The 23,025-nt window shown below is 35.7% G+C and overlaps 3 protein-coding genes across 3 annotated transcripts; 2 read left to right on the forward strand and 1 right to left on the reverse strand.

Annotated features, from left to right (window-relative positions):
* Positions 1-3,232: 3,232 nt before the first annotated feature.
* On the reverse strand, positions 3,233-6,218 carry LOC119985031 (protein CUP-SHAPED COTYLEDON 2-like). Its single transcript, XM_038829188.1, has 3 exons — positions 5,322-6,218; positions 4,948-5,231; positions 3,233-4,188 (listed from the first exon to the last, which is right to left on the reverse strand). Exons 1-3 carry the CDS (start codon positions 5,500-5,502, stop codon positions 3,568-3,570), a joined length of 1,086 nt encoding a protein of 361 aa, XP_038685116.1. The 5' UTR covers positions 5,503-6,218; the 3' UTR covers positions 3,233-3,567.
* Positions 6,219-13,927: 7,709 nt separating this feature from the next.
* Positions 13,928-16,802, forward strand: LOC119985053 (D-amino-acid transaminase, chloroplastic-like). Its single transcript, XM_038829213.1, has 5 exons — positions 13,928-14,219; positions 14,323-14,396; positions 15,272-15,447; positions 15,560-16,233; positions 16,526-16,802. The coding sequence occupies exons 2-5, from the start codon at positions 14,331-14,333 to the stop codon at positions 16,621-16,623; spliced, it is 1,014 nt and encodes a 337-aa protein (XP_038685141.1). The 5' UTR covers positions 13,928-14,219; positions 14,323-14,330; the 3' UTR covers positions 16,624-16,802.
* Positions 16,803-18,956: 2,154 nt separating this feature from the next.
* LOC119985455 lies at positions 18,957-22,908 on the forward strand. Its single transcript, XM_038829757.1, has 6 exons — positions 18,957-19,820; positions 20,190-20,462; positions 20,574-21,632; positions 21,902-21,997; positions 22,135-22,505; positions 22,581-22,908. Exons 1-6 carry the CDS (start codon positions 18,957-18,959, stop codon positions 22,723-22,725), a joined length of 2,808 nt encoding a protein of 935 aa, XP_038685685.1. The 3' UTR covers positions 22,726-22,908.
* The last annotated feature ends 117 nt before the right edge of the window (positions 22,909-23,025 follow it).

The following is a 23,025-nucleotide window of genomic DNA, read 5'->3' on the forward strand; positions in this document are numbered from 1 at the left end:
TGCATTGATCAACATGGAGAGAGATAAAAGCCTTTGAGTCAATTCAAATAAGAGCAGGATTGTTGGATGTGATTACTTGATATAATCACAGGGGGTCGAATCTACAATCAAAGAATATTTGAAGGGGTCATCAGCGATCTACAAAATCAATAACAGATGATGATCATAGGTCTTAGACGCCGGTGGAGTGCCAACCAAAAATATCTTCCGACGATCAAGTCAACTATGGTTGTGGTCACTAAAAGAACAATGTAATACTTATTTAAGAGTAAACAAATTATGTATTAGTTAATTAGTATCAAATGGGAGCTTGGAATCATAGTATAGCTAGAAAGGATGGGAGCTTGGAATCAAATGGGATACAGAGTGATATGGTGCTGGGTTTAACTTGAGAGTGTCGATAATGGGATCTGCAGTTGAAGTAATGTTGGAACTACATGCTTGAATGTGGACATTAATTTTAAGGAAGTCGACGTTGGGGTAAATCTTTGGGGCTAAGCGTAGCTTGGGTCCATACTTGTTAACACTTAAATAAATTCTTTAATATTTCATTATGAAAGTCGATTGGTCGACAGTTTTTGCCAACCGACTTTCGAGTATATTGACAACCATTATCCGACCCATCTCAACATGGGTCGGGTAGAAATTATCAGTCCGACTGTGTGGGTCGGTTGATGATGATTATCGGTTGGCCGGTAAAATCGATCCATGTAATCAATAATCATATGATCAAATTGTTAAAACTCAATAGCAAAGCTAGGTTCAGATTGAGCCCAATAAAGGATCCAAATGGGCCTGGGTCACCCTAAAGAGATGAGGTAGTGATTTGGGCCCATTTGAAATGCTTGATTTGGGCCTGGATGTATGTAAAGCCTGATTACCTCACAACTAGTGATTGCATTGCTAGTTGTAACTGACACTTGGCTCCTCCAACTAACCCACCAAAAAAAATGCTGAAAACGAGCATGACCCAATCCATCATCAAACATTCCAACCTAGTTCACTGAAAACAAACCAAAGAAGTGAGACTGCACCATCAAAGACAGAGAGCCCTAAAACCACCAAAAAAGGGTCAAAACAATACATCATTTTGCTTCCAAGAGCACAATTCCTTTCCTCTTATATACCCACCAAACCACAACTTTTGGGTCTTTTGGTATTTGGTGTTTTGGAGTTTTGCATTTCAACCTCTTACTCAGAGCACATATATATATATATACACATACACACATATGTATGTATATATCTCCATTGTTATGTGTAGTATATACATAACATTAAAACATGAACAAGTCCAGAAGTTGCACTGATGGGGTACAAAGCGTGCCATGCTATTTTCCATGTACACAAGCCATGGATCCCACATCACCCCCCCTATAAATGTAGAAAGTTTGATTGCAATTCCAATCATGCGCAGATCACTTGCTCATTGTGGGTTTCAGGCTCCAGATTGTACTAATACGACTTTTAGGGGGGTTTGTGTATGTATGCATTGCAGTAGTAGTATCATCACTGTTACAGCTATACAAAAATTTGTCACTTGTTCTTGTAATGTTTTTGTGTTTTTGGGATATGTTTGTAAGAAAGTACTGTACGTTTGGGCTAGATGTCTCTCAAATTCTATAATGCTTAACACCAAATCATTGGAGAGAATAAAGAATAGGTAATTTGGTGTCTTTAGAAGTACCCGTCCTTTTTTAGAAGTTGTAACTTGTATGTGGCAAAATTTGCATAATCCCTTAGTTAGCAAAAGCCCTGCAACATACAATCAAGTCCAACAAGCCTACGGCCTGGGTTATTGTCTTCTCAACACAGCCTATACAGTCGAGCCAAAAGGCCCACGATTTGGGCTACCACCTCTCAACAAGGTATTCAACCTACAGTCGAGTTCAACAGGCCCACGATCTGAACTACAGACAATTCAACAAAGGCCCAGAGCCTTCATAGTCGGTACTACCCGGGCCCATGACTTTCCAACAAAGCTCGACATCCCCATGGCCCAAGAAACTCCTTCACAGTCACACGGTTTAGTCATGCAGAAGCCTAGTACCCGTCAGCTCATCCCCCATAGGCTAGGTGATGGGTCACGAGAGCCAGAAGTTTATAAATACAATAGGTCCCGCCACATTAAAGAGATTTGATTTTAGAAATATCCGACTCTCTCTTTAAATATTGTTTATTCTCTCACTAAAATCCCTTTAGTGATATTATTGGCTTGATCATCGGAGCTTCCTTGACCAACACCACACCAACGTCAAGTTTCATGATTTGCTCTCTATGTGATCTTTGCAAGATTGTTGGTGCTCATATGACATCACGGCTTTGAAGGATTGTTGGTGCTCATACTACATCGGAGTGATTGAGATTCTCGTGTCTACAAAAATAACCTTTTTTTTACTATTTGTTTATTGTAACTAAGGATACATCCAAAACAAAAACAAGTTACAATGACTCATTTTACACGATAAATCGTAGGCCACAAGAGTCATCCGTTCCACACGCACCACGCAATTACATAGCATTCAGAACATGGGGCGACTCCTAAGAAATTTGTCACACATGACACTTTGTCTTTAGAAATAACTTAATATTGTCGAAATTCGGTTGCTCCTCTAAAGTTCCAATATTCATGTACTGTATGGTGGCCACACATACTCATGTATACACCCCAACACTCAAAAGTCATAATGTAGTGTTACAGCATGGTCCCTAATTACCTACTATAGTGTTTCAACTGCCAAGCAACCGACATATAATGTCCTGCATGGATCAGAAATTAAATTTGTCCCTTCCACAAGGAGGTAAAAGCCTGTGGTGCAAATCCAATTCATCCACCAACGTCAACGACCCATTTGAAGGGTCTAGGATAATAGTATTCATTGTCCACAAAACCACACCCAAATAATCAAAATACTTTCTTTTTGTTAACTGAGAAAAACTCAACTCAGGTCATCAACCCAATCCGCTCCACGTTGACGATAGGTACAACAAAACGAAAACCTACAGTCGGAGCCCACAAAAAAGAGTTTTTAACTCCACAAAGCCTTCCATGGGTTTTAACCCATACAAGCAAATAATACTGTAAATATTTAGTGTTAGAGTCGACGTTGCGACCTCCCGCATTTGCAAAGAATTACTACATCAACTTCACCATCCCAATCTTTGTTACGAATAACCAAAATCCCTATCTAATGAAACATAAGTGACCGGTCTTAGTGCTTGAAAACACGCCAAAACTTTCTAATTCAAGCATTATACTACATACCATATAGGCCTAAAAACAGATACCCATATGAATCACAAGTTCAATGTAGACACACAATTAAAACCTACATTGAGGACATACATCAAACACTAAAGTTAAAAGCAGTCACCCTCCTAAGCAGAGTAGTATCTCACTCTTATAAGGATAGATAACAACATAGGTAATTTCCAAATCTACCCTACAAACACTACTTACTATTTACTACACACACATCATTATCACAAATCCAGGTTCAGAAATAGCAATACTACTGATCATAAGATAATGACAGTAGAGATTAAACATGGAATTCTCAAACAGTCTTAGTAATTCCACATGCAGTCAAGCTCAGTGGGACCAACAGCCATCCGTCCACCATCAGAGCCAACCCTCTCCTCCTTAGCCAAATCCCAAGTCATACTAGGGCAGCCAACAGCACCGCCGTCCTGCATTGCCGGCGATTGCATAGAAGGGACCATCCCGGGAGATGAGAAGAAAAAGGGTAGCTGCAGATTGTCCTGTAAGGACCTCAGGCTTGGGAATGCATTGACACCAGCATTTGTTTGGAACCTAGAGGCTGCTTCAATAGCAAGAAATGGAGGCGGCTGCTGCTGAATTGGAGTGAAATCAAAGTAGTAGTTGTTGGCGGCGGAGGCGGCAGCCGCGATTGTGGAGAAACAGGACACGTGCTCGGATTGGGTGTGGCTGCCATAAGAGCTGCAATCACGGTCGGTCATGGTGGTGTTTGATGTGGTCCCTGTGACAGAGGAGGTACTCCCAGGTTCAAGGAGAGGCGGCAGAGAGACTGAAGAAGAAGAGCTGGCTTCTGTGTTGAGACCGATGTTTTGGTTCAGACGGTTTTTCTTGGCCCCAGCAGTACTGCTGCTACTGCTTGTGTTGGCACCACCAGTCTTTTGGAAGACCCGGGAGATCACCCACTCATCCTGAATTCACAATACAGTTCAGTGACAGTAATGAGGATATTAACACTAATGATTCTAAGGAGATTAATTGTTTGCTTAAAGCTGGAAAAACTACTTGGAAGATATCTCTGTTGACCTTATTAATGCAATGACGTGAAGTACAAAGAGTTCATGTTTTCAAGTGTAAAAATGGCTATCAGCAAAGTTGTGCAGTAAAGTGAAGATGTGAAGGGACAAACCACACACACTAACTTGAAAAAAATCAAAGAAACTGCCTTTAGAGTTTGGGTACCAACCTCTACAGGAAATAATGAGCCGTTTAAATGTTATCGATTCATTAAAAAAAGGGGCTTCATATGCTGAGAATCATTATTTATTAGCATTAAGGGTGAATAGTATTTCATGCACATGCGGTGAATAGTTGTATAATTTTACAACAGCAGTGTTTTGATGCAAAAAGGGATAAAAACAATTAATGAAACTGCATTAACAACTGATCTGAATCAAGCTTTATCCCTAAAATAGAACTAGTTCATGAAAGCAAAAAGAAACAGAAAAACCTAAACACTTAGTTAAGCAGCAATTGAATCAAGTCCATGATTTTGAGCTTCAAATCGCAATATATAACATATATCATCAGCTACCTTGGTACAGATTTAGAGCATAAAATCATGATTCTAAACAACAAAACAACTGTCATACCATACTAATGAGGAACAAACTATGAACAACGAATGTAAACACATAAGTATAACTTTATTATGCATTTGGAACACCTACCTTGCAGCTCCTAGAGAGGTAATGGTAAGCAAACTTCCCTTCAAGGCGATACTCATGCATAACCCAGTTGCTCTTCTCTCCTTTAGGGGCTCTTCCTCTATAAAACACCAAAGTCTTCTTCATTCCCACAAGTGCACAAGTCTTTGAACTGTAAATCTCTCTATCTTTTCCAGTAGCTTTCCAATACCCAGCTTCAGTCGCTCTATTAGTCCTAAGTCCAGTTGGGTACTTACGGTCTCTCAGGCTAAAGAAGTACCACTCTTTCTCTCCCATCTTAGCTTTCCCTGCACAAGAAAAAAAAGTACCCGAGAAATTAAATCAAACACTTGGAGAACATAAAGATGTGTCAAGACAGAAAAGTGAATATCATGTACCAGGAAGCTCCCATGGTTCGCATTTGTTAAGGTCCACTTCAGAAATTGCTCTCCCAGTAAAGTTACTGTCAAGAACCTTCTTCAAGAGATAGAATGTAATGAGTTCCTCGTCAGTTGGGTGGAACCGAAACCCGGGAGGCAAGTGGGTGTCACAGTGATCAAAATGGCGGTAAAGCTCCATTAAAACACAACTCAAAACAAACTAACCAAAACAGAAACGGCCCCCCTCCTCCCCAAAAAAAGATGAAACTCTCAACCGTAAGTTCTCAAAAAGACATTAAAACCCACTATGAATTTCCCTCATACAAGCAGACGAAGAACGAAAAGGAACGATCTTTAACAAAATGGAAGAGAAATTCTGCGGAATGAAAAATTGGGTGTGATTGGTTTGTTATGTAACATGGGAGTGAAAAGGTGTTATTCATAAAGGCTTTTATGGGGATTTGATGAATTGAATGGCAGAAGAAAAAAGTCCAAAAAGAAAATAAAAATTATATAGATATGATCTGACTTGGAAGAAAAATCTCTCTGTGTTTTCCTGCCCGTCCTTGTCCTACTCTGTTTCATTCTCTCTCTAGACATGTCTGATAGAGGGTGTGATTCTTCTCTCTCTCTCTAGATAATACATGATGTATGTATGGCCGTATGGGCTCTACTGGCTTTGGTATTGAGTATGCGTGCGTGCACAGGTATTCTCTGTCAGTGAAGAAAAAATTGAAAGGAACAGAAAGTTGTTTCTGCGAGAGAAAGAGAGAGAAAATTGAGAGAGATTTTCACCCCAGTATCGGTAAAGCTGCTTGAGATCTCCAATTACAGGTACAGTACAACATTAAATTATTAAACTTGACAGAGAGAGGGACAATATTTTGATGATAATGAAGGATCCCCACAGTTTTTGACACATAAAACAAAAAGATTTCCTCTGGAGGAGGAGGAAGAGGAGTAGATAAAAGTAAAAAAAACAGAGGGCTAGGCCCTCTTTTTGTAGGCATTCCAGCTATAGGAATGGTTGGGATCAGAAGTTCAGGTAATGATGATGTCAATATTTTGTATTTTCAATCTTAATGTTAGTATAATTACTCTCAAATTAATAACTAATGTTATAATAATATTGTAATTAGCCATTAGTGAGATATCACTATGAAAGAGTTAACCTTGTGTCAAGATTTACGGGTCAAGGAAGAGTCTTAGGTAAACCGTTTCTATGGGGTATTGGGGTGTAGGCGTCCCAAAAGATTTTTGGAGGCGTGTAAAGGTTTTTTCAGGCCGAATGGTAATTGGTTCATGAATGTAAAGGTCGAGGGGGGTTTGATTGCAAAACCCACCCATTAAGCAGTGAAGAAAATCGGCTTTAATAATCCGACGATGTCAAAATCGACACTTGCACAAAGCAGTTAAAGTTAGGGTATTGGGCACCAAGCGAACCCAAGGCACCACAATTTTTTTACACCTAACCAAACCTAGTCTAAAATAAGTCCAAATTTTTTTTTAAAGAAGTTATCTCCTCTTCCTCAGGCCTCAACACTCACCGACACCACACGACACTTAAAATTTCGTCTCATTTGGCAATAATTTCTTTTTTTCAATACGATATGGCACCACATTATGGTGCCGCTCTTTAAATAGTTGTGTCCTCTCTCTCCTCTCCCTCAACCCTTAGGTCTCAACACTCACGGACACGACAAGGTATTGGAGGATGCCGAATGGACGGGCCGTGGCTCATTGTGATAAATGCATGCGATACTGCATGCTTGCTCTCCAGTACTACTGTAACAGTGAAGATTGTAGGAAAGCCGCAGGAATCATCAATATTTCTCATAGCTATTATTGATGCCCTTTTCAAGATTGCAAATCACATGAAATACCCTAATTTTGTAAATAAATAGTTAAACACATGATAATGATATGATATTCATTTGTCATATCTTTTAAATGACATATCAAAAATAGCAACAAAAAAAAAAGAAATCAGCTATAAATACAGTTACAAATAAATGTCCTATCTAAATATCTATCACATCACAAATTCACCATCACAATCTTAAAACAGCTGGTGAGTTGAAAATCATACCAATGAAAATCAATTTCTACGCTCAATAAGTCTATATATATTTTATCGTTATCCAATTTCGAGTCATCTGAATAATGGATCCGATAGTGAAGATTCCCGCTACGTTACTTTTGAATATGATACTAAACATAGTTGGAATAATCACATTAATAATTGCATTGACACTTAGAAACGAATGTTCATTGTCAATCTCAAAAACTCGATTTTCAATATCAAAATAGATGAAATAACTGTCCCTATTGCTATCTCTAACAAAAAAAGTTTCATCAGAGTTGAAATTAGGAAAGCCCCCATGGCCTACTAAATGATCTTTTTTATTTTTTGAGTTATTTAAATGAGTCTTCTTTGCCTAAGCTCATTATGTGTATTGACAAAAAAATAAAGTTGAAGTTGTGGCATCGTCGACTCTTCTTATTGTTGATCCGGCCAACTCAACGTCCCCTTTAATTATCGATAATACCATTCGACTCATCTTGACGAGGTGTACCTTCCCCAATCCATTTCCCGATGAACTAATCATTCTAATCTGACGGATCGTTTGCAACCTGAATGCCCCAAATTTTGTGTTTTGATTTTATTTAAAAAAATTTTGCATCAATTTTTATCTCATCCGTTTAGATTCAATCATTCAACAATTGAGATAAGAGGCTCGTAAGTATAGGAGGAATAAAAAGAAATGTTGCTGAACAGTTGATCCAAAGGTTGGGAGAATAAAAAGAACTATGATATTTCACCTGAATGAACGACATATCTTAGTGACTAAATTTTGTTGCTTTTAAATATGATTTTCTTTTCACTAATTATTGATTTTTTTTATTACACGTGAAATCCAATTTCATGTCAGAATAATTAATCATGAATATCACAATATTAACAAATATTTAAATATGTTCAAGAAATTCAATGTATATAGAGGCATCCCAAAACCTTATAGGATTAATTTTCGGATTTTAAACAAATCAAATAGAGAAATATCCTGAGGATAGTAATTGTGTCGATTTTGTTATTTCATCCTCAATTAGAAGCATTGGAAAATCCCAACTTAATGGTTGCAAATGGGTTTGAGGGTTTCTTTTAAGGATTTAAATTGTGGGTTTTTATTTATTTATATAGGTATTTTTTTGTCTGGATTTGATTAATTTGTTAATATCCATTGGGCAAATTTGTTATGTAATATATTTAGGTGTAGAAACTTCAACTCAAGAAATGATAAAAGCTTTGATCAATTCAGCAATCCCATCCTATGGCCCCAATCAATCCATCCTATCAAAAAAAAGATGAGAGAGATTGATGGTATGGGAATTTTGACACATCATGCTCTGAAATTTTGAGACTCCCCACACTCCACTCACATCATCAAAACATCTCATCCATCTGCATGCCTTAAATCTCTCCCTCTCTATTTTTATATATATATATATATGTATATATATATATAAGGATTTTCTTATGTGGACACCCACAAATCAACATAACTTGAGCATTTATATCTTGGTAAATCGATTAGACGTATTAGACAGTTGAAATTTAAAAAATATTGATTCTCAAAATTTAACCCATTTTCTATCCACACACGTTTCAATCCCAACGTGCTTCCTCCTCTAGACATTCCTCCCCCTTGAAATTACACGAAAAAGAAAAACCTTTGCGTATCGAATGATTCAAAGTGGAGCAAACCCAAATAACTTTTATTTGAAATAACTAAAATCAAAGATGAAGAAGAAGCAAACCATACATGAAGCAAATTGGGTTTATCTAATGATGAATAAGTAAACCAAAGATGAAGAAGAGGATATCATGATGAAGAAGGCGGGAAATGATGAGAACGCTGGGATGGAATTTCGAGAGGGAGGAAAGTCGGGAGGAGGAAGCACGTTGGGATTAAAATGGGTTAGGGTAGAAAACTGGTTAAATTTTGAGAATCCATAATTTTTTAATCTCAACCATCTAATAGATCCAATAACTGAGATAGAAGTACACGAGTTATGTTAATTTATGAGTGTCCACATAAGAGAATTTATATATATATATATATATATATTTCACCAAATACAAAATAATTGAACCGGGTATTTTAACAGAACCGGTTCATTCCACTACCAAACAAAAAGACGACCTGGCTTTTCCGTTTCACAACCCCACAGTTGACTTTTCTCACCCAAAAAAAAATATATTAAAATTAAAAAAATATTTTTTACATTATTTCAAATAATTTGGCTCTTTTTGTCTAGTTGTGAGGATAGAGGGCGAAATGAACAGGAAAGCAAAAACGAGCGATTGGAGGGGTTCGAATACCAAGAGATTGCGTGGTTGGATAGTGCGTGACGACAAGATTATGTTAGAATCTTCTCCGGAAGCCTACCGGGCCGCGCCGTCCTAAAGCTTAGGCCCCTTCGTAGTGCGGGCCATTCCCCTGCTATTTCTTTGGGCCCCCACTTGCTGTCCACTTTACGTGGGTAACCTGTTTAAACCACCCGAAACTTCAAATGGGTCAGATCGTTTTACTAGTACAATAATTTTCATTTGTCAGACCAAACGGCGGTTGACACGTCAACATCGACAGTACTACGAGGTGTCCACGTGTCATGCTGTTGTGCTTTCTTCATTTGATTTAAGTAACAAACCACGTACTCATACTAAATCGAGCAAAGCCTGAAAATTATATTTATATTTTGATTTATTTTACCAATCTGGCTATATATTTTTTTACTCAAAAAATTATATTTAATTTAAAAAATACATAACAATTCTATACCATTATAAATTTGATTTTATGAATTTAGTGATATATTTTTTAACAAAAATATTACATTTAATATTAAAAATGCAAGACAATTTTAAACGATTAGATATAAACAAAAGATATTCAATACAATACATTTTTCATGTTGAATTAATTTTTTTTTTATTTCAAACAAGAAATATAATTTATAAAATTCATAAGAAATACAAATAGAATTTTTCAAAATTAGAAGATGAGAATCAGATGGTACGAGTAATAGTAGAGTGTCTGAATTGTCACCGTTTGATATCGGTTTAGAAGATGATGATGATTAATATAATAGAGAGGAAATGATAACCTGCGTAGTTGATCATCATAGTTTGTTGGTCGTACCAGCAAAAGGTATTGAAAATGTGCCACGTGGCTATTTTGAGTACTGATTGGACCCCACATGTGACACGTCTTATCAAGTCTAATCATCATGAGTGGTCTTTCTATTTGCTTAATATTGGAGTTTTTTTACCCATTTAACACTCTACATAACTATATACCAGTATAACATTCCGTGAGTAGTGAGTGCTGTTGTATTTTTCGCACATTATTAATGATGTAATTAGTATTGACGTGATTAGTATTGTGTTTTTTCAATCATGTCATAAATATTGACCTGATTGAATTTTCTTCAATATATATAATCAGCTATGACACCACTTCTAGTGGCCTGATTATAAATTTCGTACTAGTCACTTCACTTCGACCCATTAACCCAAAAAAAATAAAAATAGCCAAAGCCCAATAGATTATCCAAAGGCAAAGGAGAAAGGCGCCTCCATCTAGGGCTCGGCATAGGGTTTTGGGTCAGGCTTGACATTCAAAATGAGGCTCAGGTCCGATCGGGGGTCTTAAGGCTTGGGCCGGGTCTTGCGTTGGGCCCGATCCGACTTTGATTATTTAAAATTTATATGTGTGTTATATATTACATATCAATTGTATTGTCTATGCAGTTATGATATATACATATTATATATATGTGTATGTATGTATGTGTATATATATATATATATATATATATTGCACTGTCTATATATAATCGACATATATAGATAGTGAATAGAGAGATGGTGCACAATTGCACACATATATATGTATATATATATAGAGAATATATAAATAATATGGTGCTATTGGCCGGGCTAGGGCCGGGTCAGAATTGGTCCGACATATCGGGTTTCGGGCCTGACCTGACCCCTAAAATGGAGCCCAGGCCCAGGCCAAGCCTAGGTTCATGGATCAAATGGTGACCCCTACCTCCTTCTTTACTAACATATTCTTCTGGATCGAAGTCCTCTTGATCATTGTTCCGATCCTTGTCTTCCACATCATTTTCTTGAAAAAGTCGTTCATTACCTTCCTTTCTTTTTCTCTTTCATTTTCAACAAATCCTTCCAAAATTTTCAACAAACGTGTCTTCATCACATGGAAGTAGAACACCACGTGTCGACATCACAAATATAAATATACAATGTTGTTTGATAAATAAGACTTACACTAAATAAAAAAAGAAGAAATTGTACATATTAGTAATGTAAAAATGATATAAGTGCGTAAATTTTTCATTTATAAACTTACATAATCTAGGTGACAAGCCAGATAGACATGCCACATAGATTAAAAAAACAAACAAACTTTATTAAAGAAGCCACATAGGCATGCCACATGTTTATGTAAGTTTATGGATGTTTATTTTATGTATGTGTAATGCTTCCGTTAATAACGCCACACTTTTTGGTGGCATTATTGATAAGAAATTTATAATCACGTAATTTTTAGTGACATCACTGTTGTTTCATATAATATTTATGCCATTTTTACCGGCGCGATTGAATAAAAATCAATCATTCCCAATGCAAATGGTGTGATTGAAAAAAATACAACATTAATTAATTTGGAGTGCTATATTGATAAACAAAATTGAGACTCGATGCTATACTGGTATATAATTACATGCAGGGTGCTAAATGGGTAGAAAAAATTCGAATATGACGTGTTAATTTGGTGTCCTTGTGCCAATTTTAAACATCGTGCCTATTCCAAGATTGACTAGTTGTTCATATACTTGATCTGATATAGGAACTATGGCTGAGTTTAAGTATGCCACACTAAGCTATTTAATCAAATTATTAAAACTCGTAGGATGTGTGATTAATAGAGGAGAAACACTATAGTACCTAGAGTTGTTATGGTAATGACTACTGCTATCGAACACAGAAAATCGTTACCGTACTGATCATTTTGGTAACTCAAATAATGAAACGGTTATCGATAAAGTCGATTTATCGATGGTCGGTATATCGATCAATCGATAATGATAAACTGGTAGTTGATAAATTTGTCAATATTGATTCATTCACTAATTTCATCATTCTATTGAATTCGGTTTCGACATTTTCTCTCACAAAATTTGGCAATTGATTCTTTGTCAATTTTGAGTTATCCAGTAAGACCAGGGAAAACAAATGGTTCAGTATCAGAGAAATCATCATTGTACGATAGGTGTTAGTTTTGATATTTGTATGAACTTGTAATGATATTGAAGAACAAGAAGTAGAAGAAGAACATAGATTAGAGAATCACTCAAAGAGAGCTTTCATTGAATCATTTAATCAATGCTTACAGGATACAACGGCTACTTGGCCTTATATTTGAATTAGAAAGAAGGATTCAACTAGTGTTGTGCAAAGGAAACCAGTAATCAAACCGACTGATCCAATCTAGATTGGTTGGTTGGTTGATTGAGTTTGGTCAAACGATTTCAGAAATCGAACCATACCGAGTTAAATCAGTCCGGTCATTGGTTTCAAATTTTTTTATAAACCACTAGTTAACCGAACCGGACCGATATATATTATTTAATATTTAATACTTTAATGTCTTTTAATGTAGACCATTGATATGTAATATAAATTATTACATAAGCGTAGATTAAAAACCAAACATGTTCAGTACCTGCCCCTGCCCCAGCAAGTTCAAAGTGAGGTACCATTTTATAATTTTACATCCAAATTTTATAATTATGAGGTATTCACTGAATTGTTATTGAAAGTTCTTTCATCTTTGTATATTGTTGCCATGGCTAGTGGTCCAACTGCTTCTTATTGCCCACTGCCTACTGCTGTTTTACTTTATAAATGGTCATAAATCCTAATGATGTTTGATTTGAAACTTTTGGATGACTGTACTTTTATTGATACTTTGATGCTTGGATAACTGTAATAGGGATAAATCTTAATGATGTTTGATTGTTTTCACTTTACTTTGCCACTGCTACACACACTTTGTTGTTTGCACTTTGCAAACTGCAGGGTTTGGATATTGTAAAGTCTACATATTGTAAACGCATTGACATGATTTGGGTTTGCATTTAGTATATAGTTGGGCTTTTGTTCTTAGGCCAACCTTGACACCGATAACATATAAAATCGTAATTGAATCGAAACCGAACCGGCTATACCGATTATTTAGGATAAAGTCTCGGACGATTATGATGAATACTAGTTAAAATTATAAAAACTAATATTAATTTTTTAATATTAAAGCTGGAGAATGAACATGCCTTAATCATATTTAGGTTAATGCCAAATGCCGTTTTAGGTTTGTCATATTTATTGTCTTTCCCTCTATCCAAACCCTTTAATCATATTGTCCTTATTATACATATTAACCACCCAACAATAGATTTGGTTCCACGTATAACTTGAGTTTCTTAAGTAAATTCCAGTAAAACCCAAAAAGCAAAAGAGAATGGGAGTTGGTACAAGTCTCTTGATTGGTGTGGCGCGTCACTCTTCACCTATTCACCCTCCATTGCCCTCCCAACGCTGCAAGACAAACAAGCAAGCAGAGAAAACACAAAACTGGATCAAATGATTCCATTCTCACACAGAGACAAATGGTGAATAACAACCACTACTCATTTCATAATACCCAATAAACATATTTCAAATAGACCCATGATTCGTCTCTTCTGGCCTTTCGGCCTTATTATATCTGCATCAATTCTCTTCCATCATTGAACACTTCCACTCCTCTTTTGCTCATAAATCAGGTACTAGTCTCTCTTTGTTTATCTATCTTTTTTCTGTTATGAGTTCGGGGTTATGTATATTTTTGTGCTTATATACTGATCTGCTTTGTGCTTTGTTTTCAAGGGGGAAAAATGGCTTTATTGGGTGCTGAAAATGGCAGTGAATACAAAGTTGATGTTTTCTCATCGTCGTCTGAGGTGAGCAACTCCAAACCCCCAATTTGGTTTGATCGAAAGGCTCATATGAGAAGTAAGGGCTTTGTTAAAGAAGTTGGTGAATCTAAAGTGGCTTGTTAGTGAACTATTGCTGCCTTTGGTAAATATATTTTGGGGAATGAGTTCGGATTTTCTGTTTTTGTTCTTGTTTGGCTTATGTTCTTTGTATTTTGAATTTGATTCAAAAGATTTATGGAGGAAAGCTGAACAAATTGACCTCTCAAATTTAGTAAAGATTCAAACTTTCAACTCGGGTCATTGTTGTGCTGGTGCCTCTCCTGCCGGATATTGTTCGAGTCTAATGCTAATTTCAATATGTACCTGAGTGGATTGCTAGAAGTTAGATAGAGAGAGGGTATTGAGTTGATAGATGTGTTAATTGCAACATGCAATGTTGAATCTGCACAAGCTTCCGACTTTTTCTTTCAACTGTTGGACAAATTGACCAATTGATGGTGTTTTCCATGATGAAATTTTGATAATGGGCATAGAATATGAGGAAGTACTTGAATGGATTATTGCTCCTAGTGACCAAGTAATTTGATCAGATGTAGTTGGAGATGCACTTTCCCGAGCTAAGTTGCCACGATTTGCCAAAAAATCCGGTTGTGCTTGTAATGATGTGGTAGCATTTGCTAGGATACCGATCTACCAGTAGATAACCTTCTCTAGGATGTTATGTCAAGTGATCCTTATTGACAATGAATGTTGTTACACAGAAATGATAGGAATCTATAATATGCCACGGATTTTTCCGTACACAAAGATTTGAAAAGTTCCAAACCCACTTCTTTATAAATTTATTTTTTATGTTCTTGGTCTTTTTTTTTCACTTATCATGTTGTTGTGTCTAGCAGTTACTAGGGAAGCTACAACAGAAGTGGAATGCAGTGAAAAAGCCACCATACCCAGCAATGTATTCCAGCGTCTTTGGTGGAATCATTCTTGATCCTGCTATGATGGTTATTCCGATAGATGATCACATGGTTCATCGAGGGCATGGGGTGTTCGATACAGCCATTATTCTAAATGGGTAGGCATAATAAACCTGTTCATAGAATTTGTTGAGACATCTTTACTGTGAGATTTTTGAACCAATTCCCCGCTTATTGATCCTGCTAAATTTATGTTACTGCTTCTGGAAGATATCTTTATGAGCTGGATGTCCATCTGAACCGCTTCCTAAGATCAGCATCAAATGCAAGGATCTCCCCTCCCTTCCCTCAATCGACTCTTCGAAGCATTCTTGTGCAACTGGCTGCAGCGTCAAAGTGCAAGAAAGGAACTCTAAGGTATTGGTTGAGCGCTGGTCCTGGAGATTTCTTGCTTTCACCAGCAGGATGCCCAACTTCTGCATTCTATGCTGTCGTAATTGATGAGGACTTTTCACAATGCAAAGAAGGGGTAAAAGTGATAACATCGACTATCCCCATGAAGTCTCCTCTGTTTGCCACGATGAAGAACGTAAACTACCTCCCAAACGTGCTGTCGAAAATGGAAGCTGAAGACCAGGGAGCATTCGCTTCTATCTGGATTGATGAGGAAGGCTTCATTGCAGAGGGTCCTAACGTGAATGTGGCTTTCATCACCCATGATAAAGAGCTTGTCTTGCCTTCGTTTGATAAGATCCTTAGTGGGTGCACTGCAAAAAGGCTTCTTCAGTTAGCGCCTAAATTGGTCGAGCAAGGGCGCCTAAAAGGTGTCAAAACTACTAATCTTACAGTGGAGGAAGGCAAAGGTGCCGCTGAAATGATGTATGTAGGAAGCACACTTCCTCTGCTGCCAATCATCACATGGGACGATAAACACATTGGAGATGGTAAGAAGCATCCTCTTATTGCCTGGTTACCATGAAAGGAACTTTTAAAATGCCAAATTTAAAACCCTGAACTCTTTTCCCTTGCATAGTATCAAATAATATGGGTTTAGGACCAGACATTATTTGAAAATGATAGCACATAAATTCTCTCGAAAGCAAGGCTGACAAGATTTATGTTTTCAGCTTATGTTTTTGAGAAAGGATTATATGAAACTGTATCGATCACTCAATCGTTAACCAAGAAGTAACTGCATATGAATTTTAAGTATGTTCCGTTGTTTACTGATAACAGGAAAGGTAGGGGAGCTGACGATGGAACTTTCTGATTTGCTTTGGGATGACATGGTAGCCGGCCCTGATACGCAGAGGTTGTGCGTGCCTTACGAGTGATGAAATGTGCCTTGCAGCTTCAATCAAGAAGGCAGCTAGAGGAATGATTTCTACAAGCATTTATCCATCTGAATTGTGTGTCATTCTTCAGCCCTTGATTCCTTGAATTGTCACTTTTCTGTTATGAATATGAAAAAAGAATTGTTGAATAAAATTCGAAGCCTTCTTTGTTGTTTGAAGTGGACCCTACATGTGTTTTTAATTAATGACTATTTTACTGTCACATAAATTTGGGGATATTTGAGGTCACATTTTGAGACAATAATGTATATATAATTCAAAAATAAAAGAAATGAATCTTCTTTCTATTAGTTTTTGTTGCTTTAAAGTTTCGAAAATAACATGTAGCCCATTTTTTAAGAAATCTGTCAATTTTACTATAGATAATAGCGATTCACATTGGTTTATAGATACCAGTGTAAGTGTTTTAAGTGAATAAGATTTATTCCAATAAGAACAAACTGTTTAAAACATATTTTTTATTGATCAAAGTGCCCTCACCCATTGTTTTACTTCTTAATTTCAACAATATTGATAAAGTGAGAGCTCTCTTTCGTACTTGAGCAATTACAACTACTTCTTAATCAACATGGATTTCTCCAGCCAAGAACCTTTTCTTGCTTTTTCTTGCTCTGCATCTTCCAAATGAGTATTATACGTCTTTAATTTTGTCTTTCTAATTCCATTATTATTCAGCTTTTATTAGCTTCCTTCTTCTCTGCTTTTCAAATTGAAGTGATCCACACTCCTACACGAGACGACCTGATTCGAAGCATCACCAAAAGAAAAGAAAAGAAAGGAAAGTGACAGAAAGTGAAAGAAAAATATGAGGTGGGAAGGATGAAAAGAATCTCAACCATTGCGTTCGTGCAATGAAGTTTGGGTTTTTTTTTTTTTTTTCAATAAATAAATAAATCATATTTTTGTTTGCAAATTATATATAATTAGAATTCAAACACTTTAATAATGAAATTAACTTACACATCAAGTAACAATAACAATAACAATAATAAATATCTAGAGGACTTTGGGCCAAAAATTAATATTATTTTGATTTCTTTTGTAAATTTATCTACATTATATATTTTGGTTTTGTAATGATAAGTATATATTGAAATTTATTTGCGTTAGATTTACCTGCTCATAAATTATATACACTACAAATAAATTATATGCTATGTTGATAAATAATTTTTATGCACTATAGATAAATTATAGACTAATTTACTATGTAGATAAATAATTTTTATGTAGTGTAGTTAAATTATATGCTCTACAAATAAATTACATACATTGCATATAAATTTGGGATAATGTATTTATAAAAAAGTACATTTTAGTAGATAAAAAGTACATTTTATATATCCTCATTTATAGGTCATTCCATATTTCCAGCCATGGTCACATGTCTAGTTTTCAAAAAATTTAATAAATACAATTAAAGTAGCAAAAAGAAAAGGAGAACAAAAAAAATAGAAATATTATATTGGAGGAAAAAAAAGCATGAAAAAGAGGGAAAGAGAAAGGGGTTTTTTTGAAAAATAACCCTCGTTTATAAACATTTTTCAAATCTAACCCATCTTTTTAAAACACTTAAATATAACCCTTTTGACAAAGGAAAAGACAAAATTACCCATTGCACAGTTCAAAATCCTAAAAGTCAACAGTTACCGTCTCGAATTGCGTAAAACCCGTCCTTTCATCTTCTTCTTCGTTTATTCACACACGAGCATAAAAAATTCTCTCACATCTGTATCTTCTTCCTTCAACTTCTTCGTTCTTCCGAGAATATTATTTGTTGGAATTTCTTCTGGTTTTTTACGAACGAACAACAACAACAACAAACGAGACTCTAAGGTTAGTTTCATTTCATGGATTTACGGTGTTTCAATATTCGTTCATATGTATGAGATTTTTGGAAGAGGTTAGAGAAACAGTACAGTCATGCGTGTAATATATATGTTATACGGTGTTGGGTTTCGTTGGTAAAGGCGTGCATGTTCGTTGTTATCAGTTTTGCAGTACACGTAGAAAGTTGTTGTACTGTTCATGAAAGTTTGTACCTTTTTCGTTGATAACTGCTTTTATTTATGTTGACAACTGTATTACTTTTTGGTTGATAACTGTATTAATTTTTGGTTGATAATTGTATTACTTTTTGGTTGATAACTGTATTACTTTTAGGTTGATAACTTTATTACTTTTTCGTTGGGAACTGTATGACTTTTTCGTTGATAAATACATATATATTTAGTTGATAACTGTTTTGGTTTTGTGTTTATGTTTGATAAACTTATTTTCCACCTTTCATATACATGCAGATTTGACATAAAATGGCATACAAGATTCCCATCAACGAGAGATTTGGTGCCAAGGTTCTTTCTTTTTCAAAGTTACATGAAACAATAAGCGATATTAGGAGTAAGCTGAGCGAAGATCAGCTGACTTTGTTTAGGGGAACCTGTTTTGGTACTTTCTTACAACTGAAAAACATTAAATGGGCTCCACAGATTGTACACCAACTCCTCCTTCGGCAAGTACAATCAAAAGAGGATGAAAAGAAAGGGAAGTTGGTGTTTTTGATTGGTGGAAGAGAAACTAGTTTTTCAATAAGGGAATTTAACCTCATAACTGGATTGAGGTGTCATTCCCTACCAGACATCTCATTATATTTGAAAGAGATGGAGAAGTCTGGTGAACCTAGGGTGGGCTTGCAGAATAAGTATTTCAATGGAAGCTATCATATTTCATGCCAAGAGTTACGAAGGACTTTTATGCAGTGCCAAGATCCAGAAGATGTATATAAGTTGGCACTTGTATATTTTGTTGAGTATGTACTCTTAGGTAGAGATGTGAAGCTGTTGATTGATGTTGATTTCTTGAATCTGGTTGATTATGTTGATGAGTTCAACAAGTACCCATGGGGGACTTTGTCCTACAAGAAGACAATACAGTCCCTAACTAATTGTCTTGTTGGAAGGTCCGACAAATTTAAGGCCAAGCAGAATGATTTTGAATGGTACAATCTATTGGGCTTTCCTTGGGCTTTCCAACTATGGGTATACGAGGTTATTCCAAGTATTGCAGCAAGTTTTGCAGACTGTGTTGATCTGAATTTGTTGCCTAGAATGTTGAAATGGTCATCAACTAAGGCACCAAAGTCCAAGACTGTCAACGATATATTGGAGGCGGATGAGGTAATTATATTTTTCTGGTTTATAATGAAAATGTGAAGTTTGATGATTTACAATTTATATGTTTTATTTGTTATTGAGAATTTTACGTTGGTATTGTATATAGTTTACGTTGGTATTGTATATATTTACGTTGATATTGTATATATTTACGTTGGTATTGTATATATTTACGTTGATATTTTATTTTTTTACTTTGATATTGTATATATTTACGTTGGTATTATATATATTTACGTTGGTATTGTATAATTTTACGTTGGTATTGTATATATTTAAGTTGGTATTTTATTTATTTACGTTGGTATTTTATTTATTTACGTTGATAATATAATTTAGATGTTTTATATTATATTATTGTTTCATCTTCAGGTTACAGTCTTTGAAATGGTCAACACACACTCAGAAAGTGAGCAAGACTATACATTTAATTGTGAAGGGAATGTAGGTGTCTTGTTAAAGAAGGCAAAGAAAGCCAAGCATCCCATTCAGAACCCTGGAGCTGACTCTGATGTCAGTTCAGTTAAAAAGTCAGATGATACATTTGAGATGGGATTGCTTGTGAGTTCGTTGATCAGGGGATTGGTCAAGGATACTCTTGCTGCATTAGAAAATAAACTGGATGAGAAGATAAATGATATCTCGGTGAGACTCAGTTCTATTGAGCACGAGATTGTGAGCCTAAAATCTGCTCAGAAGTTGAGCAAAACAGAAGAAGAAGAAAAGAAAATTGCACATGATAAAGTTGAGGAAAAGGAAGAAAAGGTGGGGATTAAGAGGAAGATTGTGAAGATGAGGGCGATAAAAAAGGGGAAGCATGTAAAGAAAAATACTCTGAGAAGGAGCTCACGTTTAATGCCGAAGGCAGCCAAAGAAATATCAGAGTTACAAGAGTTGGAGAAGAAGAAAAAAGTGGGTTTGGAAGAGCTGATTTCCAGGAGAAAGAAGGCTTCAATGAAGAAGAAACCTTCTTTAAATGATGATAAAGATGAAGTTGAAGCTGAGCAGGTGGAAATTGGGCACCTGGAGAAGGGTGATATAACATCCATCGAGGGGGACGAGAACTTGGCAACTGAATCCAAAGAAGTTTTTGATAAAGTTATTAGCGATATTATTGAAAAGGTGGATCAGTTGCCAACTGAAACAACCGATGATGATGATGATGCAGATAGATTTTATGTTGCCCCCCATGTCGATGAGATTGTTGATGATGATGATCGTCATCTTGATAATCCTTCTGTAGCAATTGAGAAGGGTCACAGTGTTGATATCAAGGTTGATGATAAAGTTGATAATTACCAGTTTGAAGTTGATAACAGTGAACTTAAGGTTGATAACCTTACGTTTATGGTTGACAACACGGTTGCAACGACTTCAGATAAGGTTGATACCAATGAATTTATGGTTGGTATCTCTGAAGTTAAGGTTGATCAACCTGATGAACTAGTTGATGCCTCAGTCGAAGAAATGGTTGATGGGAGTAGTTCAATTGCTAATGAGGAGGATGATACTGATGCGAATAAATTACGTTTGTTGGCAAAGCTTGCAACAGAAGGTCAACAGTATCAGAGCAAAAGATTGAAGAAGAGGGGTCCGTACCAACTGTCACCATATACTGACCCTTCCAAGAAGAAGAGAAAGATCCTCCCAGAGTTCAATCCTATTTCAGAGTTTCCTAACGAATGGGAAGTTGAAATGAATGAATTCTTTAAGAATCCCATCAATCATGATAAGACAATTGATCTAAAAACAATTGATGCAAAAAAGGATTGGTTTGATACAATCATCGACCAAAGCAAGTGGCTACTAGACACGGTACGCACTTATAACTCTTAATTTGTATATTACGTTTTCTGTTAATGATATAGAAATTTATAAATTAGTTATTATGTTAATGAAAGTTTTTAAATTATGTTTATAACTGAATTACTTTTACGTTGACTACTGCTTTTATTTAGGTTGGTATATGCATATAGATTTGGTTGATATATGCATATAGATTTGGTTGATAACTGTATTTGTTTTGGTGTTTATGGTTGATAAACTTACTTTATTTCTTATAATGATATAAATATGTTTTGCAGCATCTTGACGTTGCATTCGAGTTCATTCGTAAAAGAATGTCTGAGAATACTGATATTTTCAGACAAAAATGTGCGATTATGGATACACCTTTTCATGTAAGTATTTTAATTCTCGTTGATTTTATCTATGTTTAGGTTGACATTTATATTACACTCTTCGTTTATAATATACACTTTTTCGTTGATAACATAAATATTTTTTCGTTGATATTTCAATATAATTTTTTTTCCAGACATATCTCAACATCCGTTACAAATTGCACGAAGAGAACAATGAGCCTTCACATTGGGACCGTGATGATCTTCTACTGCATTTTGTTGACGGATCTAAGGAAAATATGGTCTCTTGGTCCAATTTGGATAGGGTTTATTTCCCAATTAATATAACTGCTGATCATTGGGCTGCTGGTGTGATAGACCTTCAAGAAAAGAGGATCATTTGTTATGATTCACTTATCAAGCACACCAGACAGGAGACATTTAGTAATGAAATGAAATCCATTGCAACATTGATCCCCAAGATGCTGAAGCGGGCCAACGTCATCGACGATGAATCTCCATGGACCATAGAGCGTCAACCTGAAGTTCCTCAACAACAAAATGGGTAAGGTTTTATATTCCTTTAATAAATAATCTTCTAATAAATAATTGACCTAATTTCGCTTGCTTTTTCGTTCAGTTCGGACTGCGGCATGTTCTGTATAAAATTCATAGAGATTCTCTCAGCCGATAAGGACGTGACCATTTTGAAACCTGAGGACATGAGATTTATTAGGAAAAAATTTGCAGTCGAGACATGGAAAATGGGCACGATGAGAATGTAATTTCTATTTGATTAACATATTATGTTTATTTAATATATACAACTGTAATTATTTCATTTATATATATGATATTCTATATTTACCAACGAAGACAGTTTGAGTAATCAACGTTACAAGTAATAGTTATCAACGAAAAACTATGCACCATAACATAACTACCAACGGAAACAGTAAGACTTATCAACGTTACGAATAATAGTTATCAACGAAAAACTATGCACCATAACATAACTACCAACGGAAACAGTAAGACTTATCAACGTTACTAATAATAGTTATCAACGAAAAACTATGCACCAT

This window comes from Tripterygium wilfordii, chromosome 19, assembly GCF_013401445.1.
Source record: "Tripterygium wilfordii isolate XIE 37 chromosome 19, ASM1340144v1, whole genome shotgun sequence".
Lineage (NCBI taxonomy): Eukaryota > Viridiplantae > Streptophyta > Magnoliopsida > Celastrales > Celastraceae > Tripterygium > Tripterygium wilfordii.

Excerpts from the sequence above, each read along its gene's own strand:
- LOC119985031 (XM_038829188.1), bottom strand. The coding sequence starts at position 5,502 with ATGGAGCTTTACCGCCATTTTGATCACTGTGACACCCACTTGCCTCCC. Across the intron at positions 5,232-5,321 it reads CGAACCATGGGAGCTTCCTG|GGAAAGCTAAGATGGGAGAG; the intron begins GTACATGATATT and ends TTTCTTGTGCAG. Across the intron at positions 4,189-4,947 it reads ACCTCTCTAGGAGCTGCAAG|GATGAGTGGGTGATCTCCCG; the intron begins GTAGGTGTTCCA and ends TTGTGAATTCAG.
- LOC119985053 (XM_038829213.1), top strand. The coding sequence starts at position 14,331 with ATGGCTTTATTGGGTGCTGAAAATGGCAGTGAATACAAAGTTGATGTT. Across the intron at positions 15,448-15,559 it reads ACAGCCATTATTCTAAATGG|ATATCTTTATGAGCTGGATG; the intron begins GTAGGCATAATA and ends TGCTTCTGGAAG. Across the intron at positions 16,234-16,525 it reads CGATAAACACATTGGAGATG|GAAAGGTAGGGGAGCTGACG; the intron begins GTAAGAAGCATC and ends TACTGATAACAG.
- LOC119985455 (XM_038829757.1), top strand. The coding sequence starts at position 18,957 with ATGGCATACAAGATTCCCATCAACGAGAGATTTGGTGCCAAGGTTCTT. Across the intron at positions 19,821-20,189 it reads ATATATTGGAGGCGGATGAG|GTTACAGTCTTTGAAATGGT; the intron begins GTAATTATATTT and ends TTTCATCTTCAG. Across the intron at positions 20,463-20,573 it reads AGAAGATAAATGATATCTCG|GAAGAAAAGGTGGGGATTAA; the intron begins GTGAGACTCAGT and ends GTTGAGGAAAAG.